General features: G+C 41.6%; 1 protein-coding gene and 1 long non-coding RNA gene across 11 annotated transcripts in view; one reads left to right on the forward strand and one right to left on the reverse strand.

Moving 5' to 3' along the window:
- LOC122564443 (ankyrin repeat and SAM domain-containing protein 6-like) overlaps nucleotides 1-2,615 on the reverse strand; it is a 74,327-nt gene extending 71,712 nt beyond the window's left edge. For all 10 annotated transcript variants that reach the window (XR_006315910.1, XR_006315911.1, XR_006315912.1 and 7 more), the window contains exon 1: nucleotides 1,734-2,615. Coding sequence is in view for 7 of the 10 variants with exons in the window: in XM_043719317.1 (XP_043575252.1) it covers nucleotides 1,734-2,589 (856 nt within the window). In the remaining 3 variants the exon portion in view is untranslated. The remainder of the gene's footprint in view (nucleotides 1-1,733) is intronic.
- LOC122564446 overlaps nucleotides 2,523-22,566 on the forward strand; it is a 37,702-nt gene continuing 17,658 nt past the window's right edge. Inside the window, exon 1 of the long non-coding RNA XR_006315913.1 lies at nucleotides 2,523-2,625. This is a non-coding gene — a long non-coding RNA (uncharacterized LOC122564446). The remainder of the gene's footprint in view (nucleotides 2,626-22,566) is intronic.

Here is a 22,566-nt window from a genome sequence, read left to right on the forward strand (position 1 = left end):
GTCATTCACAAATGTACTAACTATGCCGCCTGAATTCTCAACCAAATAACCTAAATTCTCCACTTTCGAATATTGCATACACTTCTGGTCAACACACCACCAGAAGTGTGGATGTGGATGCTCTGCACAGGGTAACGAAAAGTTTACCAGGATGTTGCCTGGTACGGGGGATTTTCACGATGAAGGTAGATTGGATAGACTGGGTTTGTTTTCACTGGATCGCAGGAGGTTGAGGGGCAACCTGGTAGAAATGTAAAAGATGGTGAATGGCAAGGATAGAGTGGAAAGTATTAGTCTTTTACCATAGGATGGAGAGGTCAATTGCTAAGGGACACAGGTTCAAGGAGTTTAAAAGAGGTATGAGGCAAGTATTTCACACAAAGGGTGGTGAATACCTGGAATGTGTTGCCAGAAGTGGTGATGCAAGTTGACACAATAGCAGCATTCAAGAACCACCTCGACAGATACATGAATAGGAAAGGGGTAGAGGGATAAGAATCCTTTAAGTGAAGACAGTTTTAGTATGGAAGGGCAAAATGTGTCAATACAGGCTGGGAGGGCCAGTTTCCGTGCTACATTGTTCTTTGCCCACATTTAGGCAGAGGTAGATAGATTCTTGACTATGGAGGGGATAGAAGAATGTAGAGAGTATGTAGGAATGCAGAGATGAAGTAAAAATCAGATCAGCCATAGTCTGATTGAATGTTGGCTTAGTTTTGTTGCTAGTCACTTTGTGATCTATGTTACAGGAATCAACGATAAAGAATATTGGAATGTCAAGACAAGTGCCATTGTTTTTCTATGACACAACATAAATCATCCTCTTGTATGGGCAAGTATGTATTCCAATTTGCATTTCAATTACAAAGCACCTAAACACTATGCCAGTACTGGATTTTGTGGGACCGAACACACCACCTTCTGATTCCAAGTATTGAGAGTGTGGTGCTGGAAAAGCACAGCAGGTCAGACAGCATCGGAGGAGCAGAAGGCATAAGGCCTTCATTAGGAATGAAGCTTATGGGTGGGGGCTGAGAGTTAAATGGGAAGGTATGGGTCTAGTGGAGGAGAAGGTGATAGGTCGGAAAGGAGGGTGGAGTGGATAGATGGGAAAAATGATGGACAAGGCAAGAGGGCGGTGCAGAGTTGGAGGCCTGTCTTTCCTATGGGGTGGTATGGTGGGGGCTCAGTGGTTAGCACTGTTGCCTCACAGCGCCAGGGACCCAGGTTCAATTCCTGCCTCGGGCAACTGTCTGTTTGGAGTTTGCATGTTCTCCCTGTGTCTGTGTGGGTTTCCTCCGGTTTCGTCTCATAGTCCAAAGATGTGCAGGTTAGGTAATTTGGCCATGCTAAATTGCCTGTAGCATTAGGGGCATTAGTCAGAGGGAAATGGTTCTGGGTGGGTTGATCTTCAGAGGATCGGTGTGGACTTGTTGGGCTGAAGGGCCTGTTTCCACACTGTAGGGAATCAATCTATCTAGCCGCTTTTCTAGCGCCACTGTCAACTGTGATCTCTAGTCCTCAGTTAACTCCAAGTGTTGCCAAATTCAGCTAGTGAAAACAAAAAAGAACGAAGAACACGCATCAGGTACTTTCAGTTTTGAAAAAGACCACATATTGAACTACAAACATCAATTCTGTTTTTCTATGATGGCGTTGGTAACTCTAGCGACTTGACTTTCCTGCAGATTTCCAGCATGCACTAATTGCTGCCATTCCCTTCAAACCCCTACCTGATTTGGGCCGAGTAGTGGTCTTGGAATCCAGGTAGTCTCTGATCTCCTTCTGCCTGCAGGAGCAGGCGATCTCGAAGGCGGTCATCCCACCCACGTTGGTCTGATTGGGGTCCGAGCCTCCCTCGACCAGCTGCTGGACCACGGCCAGCTCGCCGTTGAGGGCCGCCAGCATCAGGGCGTTCCAGCCGCCGGCGGGGCCGACAGGCACGGCTCCGGGGCGGGAAGCCCCCCACTCCAGCAGCATCCTGACCAGCGGCTCGGCGCCATGTTGGGCGGCCACCATCAGAGGCGTCAAGGCGGGGGCGACCGGCGCGTGCTCGTGCCCCGCCAGCTGCTGGCCGCCCCCACCCACGGCATCCGGGCACGCGCCGCTCTCCAGCAGGGCGAGCGCCAGGCCGACGTGGCCGCCGCGCGCCGCCGCCGTCAGCACGCTGGCGCCCAGCTTGTTGGCGGCGTTGGCGTCGGCGCCGTTCTCGAGCAGCACGCGTGCCACGTCGAGGTGCCCGAAGCGCGCCGCTTGCATAAGCGGCGTCCAGCCGTAGCGGTTGCGGCTGTCCACCGAGGCGCCCTTCATCAGCAGAAACCGCACCAGGTGCTCGTGGCCGTGACCGGCCGCGAACTGCAGCGCCGAGTTGCCATCGTCGTCCGTGCAGTCGACGGGCACCTGCGGAGCCCTGAAGTCCGGGCCCGTCGTCTGCTCGCCGCGCTCCGCCTCCTCTTTCTTCTTCTCCTCATCCTCTTCGTCGTCTCCGTCTCGCGGTGTCGGCTCCAGCAGCCGCCTGGCGTTCTCGAAGCTTCCTTCTTCGCAGGCGCGGAACAGGAGCTGGTAGACCGGGGGAACCCCGCACTCCATTCCTATATTTTTAAGGCCGAGGCGGCAACAGCGAAGGTGAGCTGCTCCTCACAGACGCGTCCCGGTCGCGGAGCAACGACATCGATTTGATGATTTTTGTTTTTCTCTCTCTCTCGTGGGAGAGGGTTGCAGGTTAGGATTTAAGAGAAACCCACGTGCACGTCGGAGCTGTCTTCCCCCTTACTGTAGTGACCAGATGACTAACTGAGGTTTGACCTCCCGGTGCCGAACCCCATCGACGGGTCGGCACCGAAAACAGGGGTCCAGCCCACCTAACACCCCCTTCTATGATAGACATGACAAACGACCAATCAGTCTCCTCCGCCTCACTTGTTTCTCCGCCTCTGTCTCGCGACCTCGTTTGAAAAGCCACGAAGCCACTCGTTTCGCGGCGAGGAGGACGGGGCATTGGTACCTAGCAACCGTTTCTACGGCGCTGGCAAGTGGGCGGTGCTGAAAGATGCTGCCGTGGTGCGTCACAATGGGATTCCCCAGGCTCTACTTCTGTCTGTAGGAACCCCGCGCTCATGCGCGTTCGCGAGCCCAGCCGAAGTCACGCCGAACTCAATGAACAAGAGCTCAGCAGAGCAATGAACAAGAGCTCAGCAGAGCAATCCACATGATGCTTGTGTGTGCAGTCGCTCCCAGATGAGGCTGGCGACCTTTTCACGTCCCCGAAACATACAAGAGGAATGAACTAAGAATCCGACGAACAAACCAGATGGCCAAATTTATCACAAAAATGGTGTTTCAGGATGAGGATCTGTAACCCACGACTAAGCGAGTGGTTTATTAGGCAGCAATGATGTCCGTACTATTGTATACTTCAGGCACTTGGGCAACCCGCAGAGGGAAAACGTGAGGACTGCAGATGCTGGAGTACCAGAGTTGAAAAATGTGGTGTTGGAAAAACACAGCAGGCCAGGCAGCATCCGAGGAGCAGGAGAATCAGGAAGAAGGGCTTGTGCCCGAAACGTCGATTCTCCTGCTCCTCGGATGCTGCCTGGCCTGCTGTGTTTTTCCAGCACCACATTTTTCAACCCACAGAGGGCACCGTAAAGCAACGAAGAAGCAGCAGGGCTCCTTGTATGATGGTAGTATCTGAACTTCTGAGTCAGGAGGCCTTGGTTCAAGGCCCATCTGCTCCAGGATGTTCAATAACATCTCTAAATGAGTCGATTAGCAAATACCTCAGGAGGCCTTAGTAAAACTAAGTTATAAATCACATAACGCCATGTGATAGTCCAGTACAGTACATGCCTGGGATTCATTCCAAGACCTTCCACAGAAGCCTGAAACCATGCATAGTAGCGAACCCATTCACTTAAATGGGCAATTTACCTTCTCGGCAGCCCTCTGGTCCCTGGTTCAGGAATGTTCCCTGTAATATGTTTGGGCTGCAGGTAACTGAAACCATGGTAACAGGACCCACAGATGCGGCAGTCAGCCTGTTTCAGTTTTCAGAGAGCTGCTCCTTCATTAGGTAACTAGTGGGGCAGGATCATAAAACCTAGTTTGCTATCTAGATTTGTTCAATATATCACTTTAATTGCATGGCACTGTTCTTTTGCTATAAATTGTCTTATGATCCTGGCCCATTACTTACCTGATGAAGGAGCAGCGTTCTGAAAGCTTGTACTTCCAAATAAACGTGTTGGACTATAATCTGGTGTTGTGTGATTTTTAAATTCGTCCATCCTAGTCCAACATCACCTCCACATCATTGCTGAAGCTACACAAGGTACTAGTTAGATCACACCTGAACTCTCAATAAATTTGGTCACCTTGCTTTGGAAAAGGTATACTGGCTTTGGAAACAGTCCAGAAAAAGTTTACTCGGTTGATTTCAGGAATGGGGGTGTGCGGGTGACTTTTAAGGAGAGGTTGAATAGGTTGAGCGTGTACTTGAGTTTAGAAGAATGAGAGGCAATCTTATTGAAACAAGATTCTTGTGGAGCTTAACAAGTAGATGCGGAGAGGTTGTTTCTCCTCTTCTGAGAGTTTTGGACTAGAGAGCATAATCTGAGTATAGTGCCTGTGTTACAACACAGAAGTGAACTCCTCTGTTAATTAAACCAAAGACTCAGAAAAGATCACATTGCCTTGTAATCTGTTAAAATATGAGTGACAGAGAACTCCCAAAATCTACTATTTAAAGAAAATAACATTAATTTAATTTTGAACTCTAAAAGTGAACATTTAACAACTATTCACAACTGTAAGCCCCACTTTCTCTTAACTGTTTAATATCTGCCTCCAACTCTTTAACAATATGCTGTTCCAATAAGACACTCAAATTATATCAACTTAGTTTCAAGACCACACAGCTGCTGTTGTCTTCTGGCTGAGGATCTCCTAGTCTTGTCTTTCTTTTTACTGTGACTATGTTTCATTTGAAAAGGTACCTTTGATAGACGGTGTTTCCTAATTTTTTTGGAGTGCAAGATGTTAGCTGTTAGCATTTCTATCTCAACGCTAGTTGCTCTCTGACCAATTTTCAAAATATCCGCATTTTGTGCCTCCTTAACATTGGATTGTCTCATTTGTTTGATGTTGGCAAAAAATTAAATTGAAAGTCAATGGGGTTTTTGTATCCTGAGGCACAATTTAAACTGGTTAAATTTGAATTGTTGTCAAAACAGCAAGCAAAACTCCGGTATCCATTTCACAGCCAAATGTTACATATTTTCAATTTTTTCAGTACACTCTGAGACTGCCATCTAGTCTTATACACAGGAGCTTGTAATCTCTCAGTTTAGAACAGCATTCTTTTCTCTCTTACTGGTATAGTTGAAGGTACACACCTTCAACTTTATAATATCTGTTTAAGACAGGAATTTTCTTTCAGAGGATAATCATTCTGTGGAATTCTTTACTGTAGAGGCTGGCTATAAAGTGTGTTTAAGTTAAAACAGATTTTTGATCAGTAAGGATTTAAAGGAGACAGGGCAGGAAATTGGAGTGGAAGATTATCACATCAGCCATGAATTCATTGAAAAGCAAAATTGACTCCTTGACGCAATAATCTACTTATGGTCATATGTCTTCTATCAACACTAGTAACTTCATGTGAAACTTAAAATCCAGTAACAAGAAAGTTGGACCAGTAGCAGCAACTTGCCCCTGGTAAACATGCCTATCATCTAGACCCTAATGTCTTAAAACCAGATTTGGTTAGGTAGAAGACTGAATCATAGAACAATTGGGTGGCATGGTGGCTCAGTGGTTAGCACTGCTGCCTCATGATGCCAGGGACCCAGGTTTGATTCCACCCTCGAGTCACTGTCTGTGTGGAGTTCGTACTTTTGCCCCGTGTCTGCATTGGTTTCTTCTGGGTGCACCAAGTTTCCTCTCACAGCCCAAAAATGTGCAAGTTGGGTGGATTGGCCATGCTAAATTACCCTCTAGTGTCTGGGAATTGTAGGTTAGGTGTGTTAGCCATGGGAAATGCAGGGTTAGAGGGATTTGGTAGAAGGAATGGGTCTGGGTGGGATGCTCTTTGGAGACTAGTTATGGACTTGTTGGGCTATTTCCACACTGGAGGGATTGTACTCAAACAATCTTTTTGGCTTTGCATGTATGTAAAGGCTTTAGCAATTTACTTAGTGCCATCACCTGGCGTTCTCCCTTGACCCTTTAAATTCTTCTATTCCATGCGATTATAGAGTTTTTTTAGCATAGAAGAAGGCTATTCTGATTATGCTAGCACTCTGAACAAAAAATCAAAACAATGCCATTCTGCTGCCTTTTCCAGGTTGACTTGAAAATTTTTCAAATGATGTTATGATCTTGAAGGAGATCATTAACATTTAACCTTAACCCAAACTCCCAATTATTAATTGAAAGAATCATGTGACAGGTCCAGATTTTAAAAAATACTTTTGCTGTACAAGAGCTAAATAGAGCAAGTATAATGATGTTAAAAATCATACAACACCAAGTTATAGTCCAACAAGTTCATTTGGAAGTACTAGCTTTCAGAGTGCTACTCCTTCATCAGGTAGTTGTGGATTAGGATCAGAAGACACAATTTATAGCAAAAGATCACAGTGTCATGCAACTGAAACGATATATTGAACAAAAAACATTTTGAGTGTAAACAATCTGATTTTCATTGCAAAAGTCTCAACAGGACAGTACCTGTTATATTTTTACAGTCTAATTCTACTCCTGTATCTTATGGTTTTTATTTCCATTCAAGAGTTCTGTGCATGTGCAGGAGCTTACTGGTTCTACACTTTTCCACAAGTTAAGATGTGCCACAGCTTTCAGGAATTCACAATGATTCTTCTCAGTTTTCCCACTATTCTCCAAGGTACAGAGAAACCTCAATTATCTGCTGTTCGAGTATCCTTTCGAGGGATGTACTTGTAGTTCTTTCAGTTTAGTACCCTATTTTGCTGCTTAGGGAGACCAAACGTAGGCTGGATAACTCCTTTGTAGAATGCCTCTGTTCAGTGCAGAATCATGACCCCAAACTTACTGTCACTTGTTTTTAATTTTACACCTTCCTCCCACTCACCTTTGTGTCTGTGGCTTGCTAGTGTTTTAGTGTAGCTCAATGCAAGTTTGAGGAACGACATCTCATCTTTTGTTTCAGCAGTTTACAATCTTTGTAATTCAATATTGAGTTCAACAACTTTAGCTCATCTCTTTTGCCTCTGTGTTGTTTTATGTAGTTTTGTTTTCTTGACTTATTTCTTTATCCCTTCATATTGTATTCTGGTGGCTGATATGTAGGCATTTATGCCTCATCTGAACACAATCTTTGTCTCTTTACTGTACCTAGTTGAAACTTTATTGCTGGAACAGCACAGCAGGTCAGGCAGCATCCAGGGAACAGGATGCTGCCTCTTGACTTATTTCTTTATCCCTTCATATTGTATTCTGGTGGCTGATATGTAGGCATTTATGCCTCATCTGAACACAACCTTTGTCTCTTTACTGTACCTACCATCACTATCTTTGACTCTTGTGGCATTGGTTTGTTTGTTAATCCCCTCTCCCACAACCCTATCAGAGACCGTCTCTACAGATGCAACCTCTCCTGTTGAGTATTTCCAGCATACTTTTTTGTTTCAAGTTTCTAGCATTCATTGAATTTAGTTTTTCTTTCATTATAAGATGCAAGCTTGTTTTCCGGAAAGGTATATTCTAAGCTTGTTTCACCCTTGATGTCACTCTTGTTCTTTTGTGCGCAATTAATCTCCCAATGCAAATTGACTTTGCAATACATGGAGTGCTAATTTCAGATTAATGTTTACGAGTATATGATGAAGATTCATGATTGGTATTATTTGGCAACTTGATAGAAGTAAAATGTAACTTGAAGTGTAATTTCTATTTCTATCTCTGCATGAGGGGAAAGACGTAGTTTTTAGTTTCATTTTTGACTTTGTTCCGTGAGTCTCCAGGTGTTCAGAGTGGTTAAACCTCTGCAGTGAAGTTCATTAGGGGATAAAAAGAGGAAAATAATCTGCTAATGCTGACTGGCAGGAGTCCAGTAAGACAGAAAGTCAGAACCATCTGGAAGAAGTGGTGATGTGTAGACTTTGAGTCAGGCTAAAAAGGTTCTTAGTATCAGAAGTGCTGTTAAAAGTAGTCTCTAAAGTGGTCAGGGATGGAGATGGCATCCTTAGTTGTTTGGAGGAAGAACTCCAGAAACAGAAAGCTGTGGCATCTTTGAATTTAAGAAACCCATGTTAATGGATAAGTGCATGGTGTTAGCTGTTTAAAGGGTCTGAGGAAAGAACGTTAACTAAGGAAATAGAATTGAATAAATACAGAACATTGCTGAAAATAATCCAATCACATTGTGCCAAATGAACAAGGAGCTTTAAAGTGGAGACAGGGTGACCCTTCACTGAAGTTAGTGTCTGTAAGAGTTTCTTCATACCTTTACAAAATTTTAAAATTTGAAAGTTGTGAGTTCAAAGTTGAATCTTTATTTCTGTTATCTATAACAAGTTTGTTTTGTCTAGTTCTTATATGTGTAGTAAACTTTTATGCTTTTTATTAAAGTACATTTACAATCTTCTGTGAATATTATCAGTATAATACCACCACAGTTAACAACTAGCAAATATAAAATATATGGCCTATCAAGCCCGGTCTCAATTTGGGATCTAACTTGTCCAGTTTTGCCATCAGGTGAGATCATAAGTGTTGGTGCATCTTTTGGAGAACAGCCCTTTTCTTCTTCTGCTACTTAACTTGAAAGCTGTGTTGACATTCGAAAAAAGAGAGACAGACAAAGTTAACAATTATTCCGAGGGAAGACAGTGGTAATTTGGTGACTAGTCTCTGGAACTCTAGTTTGTCACAAAGTCAGTGAGGGAGAGAGTTCAGTGCCAAGAGAACACAATGAGAAGGTGCACAAACACCTCTTAGTTAATTTCTTTCTGCCTCTCCATCTACCATGCTTCTTTCCACCTCTGCATACAACATATAAAGCAGTATCCAAAGGTGTGGCAGTTGAGCAGGGAATGATATTTGTCTTAAATTACTTTTGTTACGTGCAAGCCTGACCTGTAAGAATAATGGGAGAGTACTAATGTGTCCCCAGTTGACCATTGTGAAGATATTTGCCTAGCATAATTTATACAACAAGAGAAAGAATCAGCAGGTGTCAGGAAAATGGTTCAGTAACTGTGGGCAGTAGGAGGTGCAAAGCTTCCAAATTGAAGGAGCTGCCAAGTGTGTTGTAATCAGAGAAATGAGAAGAAAAACTTGCTCTTGCCAGCTATGCAAGCCTTAGATGAAAATTTCCCTGAGCAACTCTAACCAATTAATTCTGTTTCTTGGGCACTGCTGTTATGTCCTTGAACAATGTTTAATTGTTGATAATTTTGTCTCCTGAACCATGGTTGCTAGCTAAGTAGAGGGGCATATGTGCACAGATTTATGTATGAATTGCAATAAAACTGTTAGAAGTACCTATTTGAGATGGCTCAAGGATTCTCTGATGGACTCGACCTATAATTGGTTCGTCCTGGAGATTATACTCTGTGGTAGTCTGGAATATAAAACTCTTACGGACAGTTTAGTTTAAATTATTCTCTTTATTTACCAATGGCATCAATGTTACACTATAACATAGATGCCTACAAGCCAGGCTTGAGCTAAGGTTCTATGAACTTTAGCAGAGTAGCGGTGCCAGCTCTTACCCTGAAGAGCTCTCTCAGACTACTCCCCTTATTGCTGCAAACAAGCTGTCTTTTTACAGAAAATTGTATTAAAATTACAAAACGCTGCTTGTCCTTAATCAGATAAGCAGCAATAAAATGGCAAAAGTTTACAGAGGAAGAGAAACTCATTGACAGGTCTGAGTATGCTTGACAAATTAAGCTACACGCACATCAAAGCGGAAACCCTGGATCAAGCCAGGCCAGATGGGCAATTGCTTTGGCTATTGCATTATAATGAGAGACTAGTCTAAATTATGTGGAAAAGGTCATGAAGTAATGTTGCTCAGCTAACATGTTCAGTATCATTGCTCTACAAAATGGCTTTTTCTTTTAAAATCATCTTAGATTCCCAGAATGCAAATTAATTCATAACATTCCCGGATCTCAAGCTTTAGGGAACAACACACAAACTTTCAATCCATGACAAGCCAGTGCACACTCAAACCAGACCATAAAGAGTTAAACTTTCCTCTCTCCCCCCTTCCCTTTCTCTTTTTTTCCCGCCCGCCCCCTCACTCTGTCCCTTTAACCCTTCAGTCAGTGATTGTAATTTACAGAAGAATGTTTTCTTTCTCTCAGTCACACATAAACATCTTCCAACTTTCAGCCTTCATGTTTTCTAGCCAGTAAGGGTAATGAGACACTCACTTCCCAGAACAGTCAAGATGAGGGAGCTGAGCTTCATAAATTCAAATCTGCTAAGTGTGGTATACATGAAAATGTATCAGGATTGTTCTGTTACTTGCATATTACACTCAGCTTACTAAATTACAAGTTCTTTTCCTCTTGAGGATGAGTTTTGTTAAGAGTTTTTGATATAAACAAATTTAGTTATCCAGCACCCTATTGTGAAATATGCAAGCCTCCAGTCTCCGGTGTGAGAAGGAAGTACTGTCACACACTCCACAAGTGAACAAATGTTATCATCTTATTTACACTGATCCATTGATACTAAGTACAGATGTCCCAATTCTTCTGAACAAGCACTTTCCCACTTTCTGTAGTAAATGTGTCACATGTAAGGCTACAAGTTTTCTCAAAGCAAGCTGGTCTCTGTCAAAGTGTATGCTTCATGTGAGCCTCAGGATATTCTGTTTCTTCTAACTCTATTCACATAACGTTTACTTCTTTCCATCTAATGTATTTATCTAACTTCCTTTTGAATATGACATTTGACTCATTTTGATCCATTGGTTTCAAATTGTACCTACACTTTAGGTACTTGTTTCACCTAATGGCTGGCAAGAAGACCTTATTCCTCTCTGTCATGAATTCTATCTGAAAATCTGAGATCTTGCATTCAATTTGAAGATATTAGCCAGTTTCTGCAATAAAAAAAACATCATAGCTCACCTCCTTTAAGATGCACAAACTGTATTTAAATATCAAAACTCCTGTTGGATTTCCCAGTCTCCCAATATGAAAGCTGCCTGTAATAACACTAATTGTCTGCCCTTCGTGTTATCATGAGACAGAAGCCTGAATACTTATGCTTCTCTTCAATGTCATCTGAATTGTGCCACAGACATCCCAGCTATTTTGGGAACAAGCTAAAAATTGTTTCCAGCGTATCTTTGTAAACAATTTGAAGGGAATGGTTTAGGCTTTGCCCTGCTCGTATCAATAAAAATAGCTTCATTTAATCCTCAGCTCTGCGCCTGTATTGATTTTTCCTTCTAAGCTTAGTCAATTTCAGTGGATTTAATGTTAGTAGCTTCCAGTGTGCTAATACTGCATGCTGGTGATGCATTGATTTCTACTTCAGGCTGCAGTGGTTTGTTGTTTCTTGGTTTAAATTATTTTCCAAAGCATAAAACAAATCAATTTCATGATGTAAATGTACATCACTGCCTTTGAAAGTTTTTATGAAATGAACAAAGAAAAGGAAAAATATTTTTATTAAAAAGTATCTTTTTTAAGAACGGAGGTCCCCGATTTATGAATTTCCAATTTACAAACGCTTGTATTTATAAACATACAAACAAGGTCTACTTTTAAAGATCTGACATACAAATGTTTCCTGTACTTATAAATGGCTATATTGTCCTGCATTGTGTTCAGACTTCTGTACAAATTGACTTGCAAATAGATCCCAGAATGGAACCTATTTGTAACACAGAGATTGCCAGTAAAAGATATTTAAGACTAAGATGAGATCAGACATGATTGAATTAAATTGCAGAGAAGAAGCGAGGGGCTAAATTGCTCATTTCTACACTTAGTTCTTAGGTTGTTATTCCAAAATATTTTACAGCCAATTATTTTTGAAATGTAATCACTGTTGTCATATGGGTAAATTCAGCAGCCAGTTGCCTCAAAACAAGGTCCCACCAACAAGAGAAAAAAAAACAGTTGATAGAATTTAAAGTTATAGAGCTGTACAGCATGGAAACATCCATGCTGACCAGATATCCGAGATTAATCTATTCCCATTTACCAGCACATGGCCCATGTGCTGTCTACCCTTCCTTTTCATGTACCAATCCAGATGCCTTTTAAATGTCATAATTGCCCCAGCCTCCACCACTTCCTCTGGCAGCTCATTCCATACACACACCACCGTCTGTGTGAAAAAGTTGCCCCTTAAGTCCCTCTTCATAGAATCCCTACAATATGAAAACAGGCCTTTCGGCCCAACAAGTCCACATCGACTTTGAAAAGAGCATCCCACCCAGACTCCTTCCACCTCCACCCTATCCCTGTGACCTTGCATTTCCATGGCTAATCCACCTAATCTACTGTCTCTGGATGCAGTGGGCAATTTAGAATTGCCAATCCATCTTTTAAATCTTTCCCCTCTCACCTTAAACCTGTGTGCTCTGGTTTTGGAATCTACTATCCTGGAGAAAACTTTAGGTGTTCATCCTATCTATGCCCCTCATAATTTTATAAATTTCTGTTAGGTCACCCCTCAGCCTCCATACTCAAGGGAAAATAGCCCCAGCCTCACTCATAGCTCAAACCCTCCCACCCTGGCAACATCCTTGTAAATCTTTTCTGAACACTTTCAAGTTTCACAACATCCTTCTATAGCAGGGAGGCCAGAATTGCAAACAGTATTACAAAAATGGCCTAACCAATATCTTGGACAGCCACAACGTGACCTCCCAACTCCTATACTCAATGACTGACTAATAAAGGCAACCATACCAATTCCTTCTTCACTATCCTTTCTACTGCAGCTACACTCTATTGTATGCCCAGGACCAGGTAACTTTAAGAGGCAAGGACTGGTTCTCGCTGTAAGAAGGAAAAGTGAGACTTATGATTGTGCAAAGAAGTGTTGGAGCTCTGTACTGAAAACAAAAATTATTGGAGATCACAGTCGGCTGGGCAGCATCCATGGAGAAAAAGCAAGCTAATGATTTGAGTCTAGATGATTCTTCAACGCAGCAATTTGCTCCTATAAGGGTTGGGGATCTGTACAGGGAGGACAGGATTGGAATGAGTAACTGTGGGGTAAGATCTTAGGTAGGATACCTGATGTGGAAAGTGGACCATTGTGGGAGACGTTCCCTTCCCACCTGAGGCAAGAACAGAATGACCTGCAGTTTCCCTACTCCTGAATTCCAGTCACCAGACTCAACATTGAAGCCAGGCTGAAATTGATTACTTAAGGGCCTCACTTGGATTTTATTTGGGCAGAAGACCCTAGTATTCGCCTGTCACCTGTAAAATTGCAGATAGATCAAGGGCTGGTAGGATATTGTTGGGCCTTCATTCTGCTTGCAAATGTACCAGCAGGGGACTCTAATATACTAACTATGATATTGTTTGATAAATATTGGCCAGGACATCAGAACTCTTTGAATCATGCCTTGGAATCCTTTATGTCCACAGGAACTGGCAGACAGAACTCAATGTCTCACCCAACAAATCTCAATCTAAGCTAACTGCTTGGAATGGAGCATAATCTTAAAACTTAGAGCCAAGAGCACTATCACTGAATTGCAAGAAGGCAACTGAGTTTGACTGAGATACTACTACTTATTCACTTTACATGTTCCAGAAGCAGGGCTTATATTACAAAAAAATCAATCCAAACATAGGAGGGGAAGCTAAACTTAGATAATTTCAAATAACATTAGCTATAGGGAGAGGCTGAATAGGCTGGGTCTGTTTTCCCTGGAGTGTTGGAGGCTGAAGAGTGATCTTATAGAAGCCTATAAAATCATGAGGGACATGGATAGGTAAATAGACAAGGTCTTTTCCTGGGGCGGTTGAATCTAGAACAGAGGGCATAAGTTTAGGGTGAGCGGGGAAAAATTTTAAAGGCACCGAAGGGGCAACGTTTTCACACAGAGGGTGGTGCATATATGAAATGAGCTGCAAAAGGAAGTGGTGGAGGCTGGTATAATTACAACATTTAAGAAGCAACTAGATGAATATATGAATAGGAAAAGTTTAGAGGGATATGGGCCAAGTGTTGGCAAATTACACTAGGTTAGTTTGGGATTCTGGTTGGTATGGATGAGTTGGACTAAACGGTCTGTTTCCATGCTGTACATCTCTATGACTAGAAGAAAAGGTAGGACCGATTATTGAAAAAAGGTAGTAGAGAGGTCAAATAATATAAATCTGGATAAGCGAATGGAAAACGTAATGGATCCATTGATACACATCTTAGAATATGGAGAGAAATTGAGGAGGAAATACCAGAGGATTTGGCCACCAATTTTTAATCACATTCGAAGATATGAAAATTGTGACAGAGGGCTAGAAGTATCAATGGATACATGAGTTTTAAAAAAAAGATCCAAGAATGGGTAGCCAATCAGCCCATTATGCTTGGCAACTCAAAAATTGAAAGAAGATTAACCATGTAATCAGAAATGAGTTATTTGAGGTGAGCCACTGTGTACTTATAAAAGGTAGATTTTGTTTGACATGATTTTGATAAAGAAATAATGGAGATAATGGAAGTGCTACAGAGGCTATACACACTAGTCACAGTGAGGTAGCTCTCAATTCTCTCTAAACTACTGCTCCGGTACTGTGTCGCTTCCAAGTATTTTTTGTTAACTAAAATTTACTTACTGCCAGCAACGTGGAGCAATGTCAAATCATTGCCTTATTATATAGCAATCCAAAACATAGAACATCTTTTCTCTTTCCCCCTGCCCAGCTGACATGAATTGTGGCACCTCGACTATTTTGTGAGCATTAACGCAGACTGGAAATCAATTGTGGAAACATCAGGTTCTTTTTTAAAATAATCAAGTAGAAAATTCTGATTTGAGTTCATTGTTTTCCTAAAATGGCTCGGGGAACCTTTTTTTGCATAAGTGTATACGTATAGCCAGCTTGTACATTAGTCGCTATTGTACTATAGTCTGTGCAAAGCAATTCTGCGGCACATGATTTGGAAAAATATATTCTATGTGAGCTGCAGTATTTTTATTAAGTAGTTGATTATTTCAGACTTCTGGGAACCACACAACTGGTGATTTTGTAATGTCACACCTAGAAGACACAAAAATGAAATCTTAAATTGTTTAAAAAAACTATATTCTTTTGTTTACATTTTTTCTACAAATTAACACTTGCTGAGCATAGAATAGTTGCTAGCAACCACAGAAGGTGCTCCAGAAACCTCCAGTAGACATACAGAAAGAAAATGTGCAAAGGAGTTACCAAAGTCAGAACAACAGAGGAAATAAAAAACAGAAGGAACCATAACATTCATAACCTGGAGAATGTTTGTGAATTTGAGGACTGAGGAAACATTCAGACAACCTGACATATTAGAACACAGCAAACCTCAGCGATGCTGAGTGTCAGTGGTCAGACTCCTACAAAATGAGTTTAAACAAACTCAAAGATGCAATATGCAAGAAAACAAGAGTGTCATATGACAACAGAGAAACCAGTCAGACTGCATGTAAATCCTTCTACTAAGGAAATGGGAGTAGCCCTGGTACAAGAGGAAAAAGTAATAGCATTTACATCCAAAAACATATTGAATATGCCGATGTTGAGAGCTTTTGGTAATGGCATTTAGGTTCAAGAAATTCCATACACTTCTCTATTTGGCAAAGTTAATTGTGAAAAGTGATCATCATCTATTAGAGCAGCTCTTCAAGTTAAATTCGCATACAGCATCAGTAAAACTAATGATTTTACTTTGAAAAGAAGAGTGTTTCAGATGCCCTATCTTGTCTGTCACCACGAGAGACAAAAGAAGAAAGATCTAGATTAAATATTCATCAATGGAATGTAACATCACTGAAGCTGAGTCAGAAGAATTACAGATGTTCTCACCGATTCATGGGGTGGCTTTGAAGTGTAGGAAAAAGAGCAAGACATGGGCTGAGGAGTGGCAGATGGAGTTTAATTTGGATAAATGTAAGTTATTGCATTCTGGTAAAACAAACAAGAGCAGAACACATACAATTAATGGTATGATCCTAGATTGTCTCCGAGGTTCAGGTATATAATTCTTTGACATTGGTGTCACAGGTAAACAGGGTGGTTAAGAATTCATTTAGTACGCTTGCCTTCATTACTCAGACCTTTTGAGTATAGGAGTTGGGATATCATATTGAGGTTGTATAGAATGTTGGTGAGGCTCTTCTGGAGTAATGTGTACAGTTCTGGTCACTCTGTTATAGGAATGATATTATTAAATTGGAGAGTGTTCAGAAAAGATTAACCAGGATGCTGCTGGGAATGGAAGGTTTGAGTTATAAAGATAGGCCATGACTTTTTTCACTGGGTCCTAGGAGATTGAGGGGTAACCTTATAAATGGCGTTAAAATTATTAGGGATATAGAGAAGGTCAAGGGTCTTTTCCCTAAGGTGGGGAAGTTTGAAATTAGGTGGCATATTTTTAAAGTGAGAGGAGAAAGATTTGAAGAGGACCCGAGGGGAAACGTTTTTCCACAGAGGGTGGTTTGTATAGGGAATGAATTGCCAGCAGAAGTGGTGGATGCAAGTACAGTAACAGTTTTTAAAAGAAATTTTGCTAAGTACATGAATAGGAAAGGTTTGGTGGGATATAGGCCAAATTCAGGCAAGTGGAACTAGTTTGGTTTGGGAACATGGTCAATGTGAACTCTTTTGACCAAAGAGTCTTGTTTCCACACTCGATGACTATCACAGTATTGGCCAATCAGATATCTCGCTAGAATGTATCCTGTTGTCCAAATCTAGAACCATCATCTCAGCAGATTTGCAGAAAGAACCTCTGCACAAGATACGTGATAACCACTCGAGAAGGAATAAGTGTGAACATAGAGATGTGTCATCTATGTAATGTATAGGCATTTGCAAAGCCATTAAAAGAAGGGTAGCTACATACAATGCATATCAGAAATGCAGAAAGAGATGATAGCTTGTGAGGTACCTCACTGATAATGCAATATTGTCGGAGCCAATTTATTTACACAACCAAGAATGTTATATTTTAGTTTTACTCGAGTTCTCATTCACCAGAAAGGTGAAAGATTTGAGAGCTATAACAATCACTACAATGCAATTTGTTTGCTGAGCCAGAAATTAATGTAAAGTTAATATTTGATGATGAAATCTAATCCATCTTCAGAGATTTTAGAATATGCTGTGTGGGTTCATCATCATGACCTCATCAACACATTACCCAATGGCACACTGTTTCAAAGACCGATCATTCAGTCAGTCTAGGGTCAGAGAATGAAAATGTGTTGCTGGAAAAGCGCAGCAGGTCAGGCAGCATCCAGGTGTAGAGCGGTTGCCAACAACCCACGCTCGGCGGTTAAACGCAACCCCGGAGCAGACTCACCGAAGATTCTCCTGTTCCCTGGATGCTGCCTGACCTGCTGCGCTTTTCCAGCAACACATTTTCAGCTCTGATCTCCAGCATCTGCAGACCTCACTTTCTCCTCTAGGGTCAGAGAATCCCAACTGTGCAGAAAGAGGCAACTCAGTCTATTGAACCTGCATTAACCTTCCAAATAGCATCCCCCTATCCCATAACCCTACACTTACTGTGGCCAATCTGCATATCCCTGGACACTACAGGGCAATGTAGCATAGATAATCCACCTAACCTGCACATTTTTGGCTTGTGGGAGGAAACCAGAGCACTCAGCAAAAACCCATCCAGACACTGGGAGAATGTGCGAACTCCACACAGTCAGTCATTCAAAGCTAGAATTGAACCCAGGTCTTTGCTGCTGCGTCAAACTGCTGTAACATCCCGTAAGCACCGTTATAAAATGCTGACTGACAAAGAAAGCTCCAAACGTCGCCTATTGTCACTCTGAGCTATCTTTGGAGGTGGACGTGAAACTCCTGCAGAGCTATTCAATGATAGAAATTACATGGGATCAGTTCACTCAGTTGGCTGCATAGATGGTTTGCATTTCAGTGTAATGCCAACACCATAGATTCAATTCCCACACAGGCTGAGGTTACCATAAAGGACTTCTCCCCTTGCCTGAGATGTGGCGACCCTCACGTTAAACCACCACCAATCTTCTCTTTCCAATGGGAGAGCACTGCTATGGAAAAGTAGGACTATGGTGACTTCACCTCGACCTTACAACTCTGCCAAGCAAAATGCATACTGAAAATGGCTAAGACAATAACTCACTGATTCATAGATGGAAGGAAGTAAACAGTTCAACAAGCATATTTGTTGGAATTGTTGAGAAGACATCCTATGTACTTCTAGCATTCACTCTTCAAAAACCTGGAATCTAACAAAAGTTGATGGTGAAGCTGAGATTCTAAGGTCATAAATTATTGAAAATAAACAGTTGACAAGAAATAGAGTACTTAATTGACCCCTGGTAAAGCAGAAAAACATCAGAAACATAAGCAATATCATTAACAAATAAACAAAATCAGTAATGTCAAACATAATTCCTACAATAGCAGGAGCAATACACACATTAGCAGTACTTTGTTCCAACTCATCAATGAGATCAATTAATACCAAATCTATGAGATGGAGACATAACATTTTGCTATTTTGGTAATACCATGAATGATGATTTTTGAGAATAGAAAAGAGGCCATAAAGACTTTAATGTTCAGAGTTTCTTCAGACATAAATACGTTGATTGCAAATTTGCAACCAACTTATTTATGTGACAGAGGCAATTGTTTTTACAGAAAGAGGGATTTTATATTATTCCAAAATGATTTAACAACTATATTGTTCATACATAGGAATACATGTATATCAGTATTACATCAGTCACTAAGACCATAAGACATAGGGGCAGAATTGGGCCATTTGGCCCATTGAGTATGTCCTGCCATTCGATCATGGCTGATATGTTTCTCAACCACATTCTCCCACCTTCTCCTGGAACCATAGATCCTCTTACTAACTAAGAATCTATCTATTTCTGTCTTAAGTACACCCAATGACTTGTCTTCCACAGTCTTAAGTGGCAATAATTCCACAGACTAACCACCTTCTGCCTGAAGAAATTCCTCCTTATCTCAGTTCTAAAGGATCATCCCTTCACTACGAGGCTGTTCCCTCAGATCCTAGTCTCTCCTACTCGTGGAAACATCTTCCCCATGCCCAGTGTAACCAGGCCTCTCAGTTTTCTGTACGTTTTAATGAGATGCCCCTCATCCTGCTACACATCAAGTACAGACCCAAAGTCATCAACCACTCCCCATATGACAAACCCTTCATCTCCAGGATCATTCTTGTAAACCTCCTCTGAAACACCTTCAATGCCAGTAGATCCTTCCTTAGATATGGAGCCCAAAACTGCTGACAATATTCCAAATGTTTAGATTACTTCGTGTGGAAACAGGCCCTTCGGCCTAACAAGTCCACACTGACCTTTCGAAAAGCAACCCACCCAGACCCATTCCCCTACATTTACCCCTTCACCTAACACTACGGGCAATTTAGCATGGTCAATTCACCTAACAAGCACATTTTTGGACTGTGGGAGGAAACCGGAGCACCTCGAGGAAACCCACGCAGCCACGGGGAAAATGTGCAAACTCCACACAAACAGTTGCCTGAGGCAGGAATTGAAGCCGGATCTCTGGCACTGTGAGTCAGTAGTGCTAACCACTGTGCCGCCCACCAAATGTTGTCTGATCTGAGTGTTAGACAGCCTCTTGCCCTTTTTGAAATGAATGCTAAAGTTGTATTTGCCTTCCTAACTGTCAACTGAAGAAACCCGAAAAAATATTAATCTGAAGAAAATCCTAAACTAGGACTCCCAAGTCCGTTTGTGCTACAGATTTCCAAAGTCTTTCCCATTTAGAAAAAAATCTATGCCTCTATTCTTCCCTAACAAAATGTATAACCTTCCCCATGTTGCATTCCATTTGCCAACTCTTTGGTCATCTCCTGGCCTGTCCAAGTCCTTCTGTAACCTCCCCACTTCCTTATCACTATCTGTTCCTCTACCTATTTTTGTGTCTTATACAAACTTAGCAACAATGCCCTCAATTCCTTCATCCATATCATTAACATAGAAGATGAATAGTTGTGGTCCTAACACTAACCCTTCCGGAACTCCATGAATCAACACCTGCCATCCTGAAAAAGATCCCTTTACCTCCATTCTCTGCCTTCTCAAAGTCAGCTAATGCTCTGTCCATGACAGTTCCTTGTCTCTAACACCATGGGCTCTTATCTTATTTCGTGGCTTCCTGTGGGGCACTTTGTCAAAGGTTTTCTGGAAATCCAAATAGATCACATCAGTTGGATCTCCTTTGTCTAACTTACTCATTACCTCCTCAATCAGTACAGCACAGTCAGTATTCCAAAGCAACAATGCTGCAAGACACAGTGAGATCTGGAAAAGTTCACTCGGTCTAAACTCCAGTATATGTCTTAAATAGGCTCATTATTTCTCCTTTCTGGGAACTCAAGGCATAGAAAGCTTCAATGTCATAGATAAAAGCAAAATATTCTGGATGCTAGAAATATGATATAAACATAGAAAATGCTGGAGAATCTCAGAAGGTCTGGCACCATCCGTGGGGACGGAAACAGAATTACTGTATCAAATCTGGCATGCCCCTCTTCAGAACTGAAAACTACCTTGTGAGCAACAAATACAGTGGACTAAATTGAAAGAAGTACAAATAAAACTTCAAAGTTTGTGTGAAGATTTGTAGCTCGGGTGCTCGTTGCTGTGGTTCTGTTCGCCGAGCTGGAAGTTTTTGTTGCAAACGTTTTGCCCCCTGGCTAGGCGACATCATCAGTGCTTGGGAGCCTCCTGCGAAGCGCTTCTTTGATGTTTCCTCCGGTGTTTATAGTGGTCTGTCCTGGTTGGTATATTTGGTCCAGGTCGATGTGTTTGTTGATGGAGTTTGTGGATGAATGCCATGCCTCTAGGAATTCCCTGGCTGTTCTCTGTCTGGCTTGCCCTATGATAGTAGTGTTGTCCCAGTCGAATTCATGTTGCTTGTTGTCTGCGTGCGTGCACACGCAGACAACAAGCAACATGAATTCGACTGGGACAACACTACTATCATAGGGCAAGCCAGACAGAGAACAGCCAGGGAATTCCTAGAGGCATGGCATTCATCCACAAACTCCATCAACAAACACATCGACCTGGACCCAATATACCAACCACTATAGCGGACAGCTGAAACTGACAAGCGGAAGCGGCGGGGACAGACCACTATAAACACCGGAGGAAACATCAAAGAAGCGCTTCGCAGGAGGCTCCCAAGCACTGATGATGTCGCCTAGCCAGGGGACGAAACGTTTGCAACAAAAACTTCCACTAGGCAAACAGAACCACAGCAGCAAATAAAACTGTGCGTTACCTAGAAGGTGTGTTTGGCACTTTTTTAGACAGTGAGAAGGAAGGAGATGAATGGGAAAGTATTACATTTTTTGTTTTACTTGTACTTCCTACAATCTAACCTACTGTATTCAGTCTTCAGTGCAGTCTCCTTTGTGTGGCAACTGTAGACTGGGTGATAACTATGCAGAACACCTTCATGACCCAATCTTCCAGTTGCTTGCTATCTCAATATCTACCTTGTTGACAGGCCAAAGTTTCTGTCCTGGGCCTGTTGGAATATTCTATCAAAGCAAAACAGAAGTGGAGAAACAAATATTAATTTTCTACTTAGCACTTTATGACCTGTAGGACTCAACATTGAATTCCACAACCTGATCTGCCTGTATGCATGACATCTGTTCTCCATTTTCCTTACGTTCTCTCTCCCCCAATGTCCTGAACTTGTTGACTTTGTTTTCAGTAAAGAGGACTCATTTTCTCCTTTTCACACCTTAAGTTACACCAATTTTACATCTCTATTTCTCTTTCACCACAATTAGCAACTTTTTTGTCCTTTCCACTGGGCCTCCAAACTACTTGTTCATTCTCCAACTCTGTCACAAGTAGGAAGGACACCATTTTCCAATCCCATTCAGCTCTGGAGAAGAGTCATTGAGGACTTGAAACATTAACTCTGTTCCTATCTCTATAGATGCCAGGAATACATTCCTCTCACATTTTCTGTTTTTTTTCCAATGTTGTAGCTTTAATTCTCTGACCTATGCTTCCATCCACCGAATTGAAACATATCTAAAATGAATTTAATATGAAAATAGTTTTACTTGTAATTTTACTGCATTTTAATAAAATAGGCACATAATATTTTACTAGGAGGAATAAGAGATATCGAATATTTCAGTCATTTAAATTTAGGTTTTGATATTGAAAATATTCTTAGTGTTTATGCAAAGTATAAGAACATTTCAGGTTTAGATCATTTTTCCAAGTTCTAAACCATTTTAAAAATACATTTAATGTTTGTTATTGGCAATTTTATGTTAAAACATGATTTAATTTGTGGAAAG

Source organism: Chiloscyllium plagiosum, chromosome 29, assembly GCF_004010195.1.
Source record: "Chiloscyllium plagiosum isolate BGI_BamShark_2017 chromosome 29, ASM401019v2, whole genome shotgun sequence".
Taxonomy (NCBI): Eukaryota; Metazoa; Chordata; class Chondrichthyes; order Orectolobiformes; family Hemiscylliidae; genus Chiloscyllium; species Chiloscyllium plagiosum.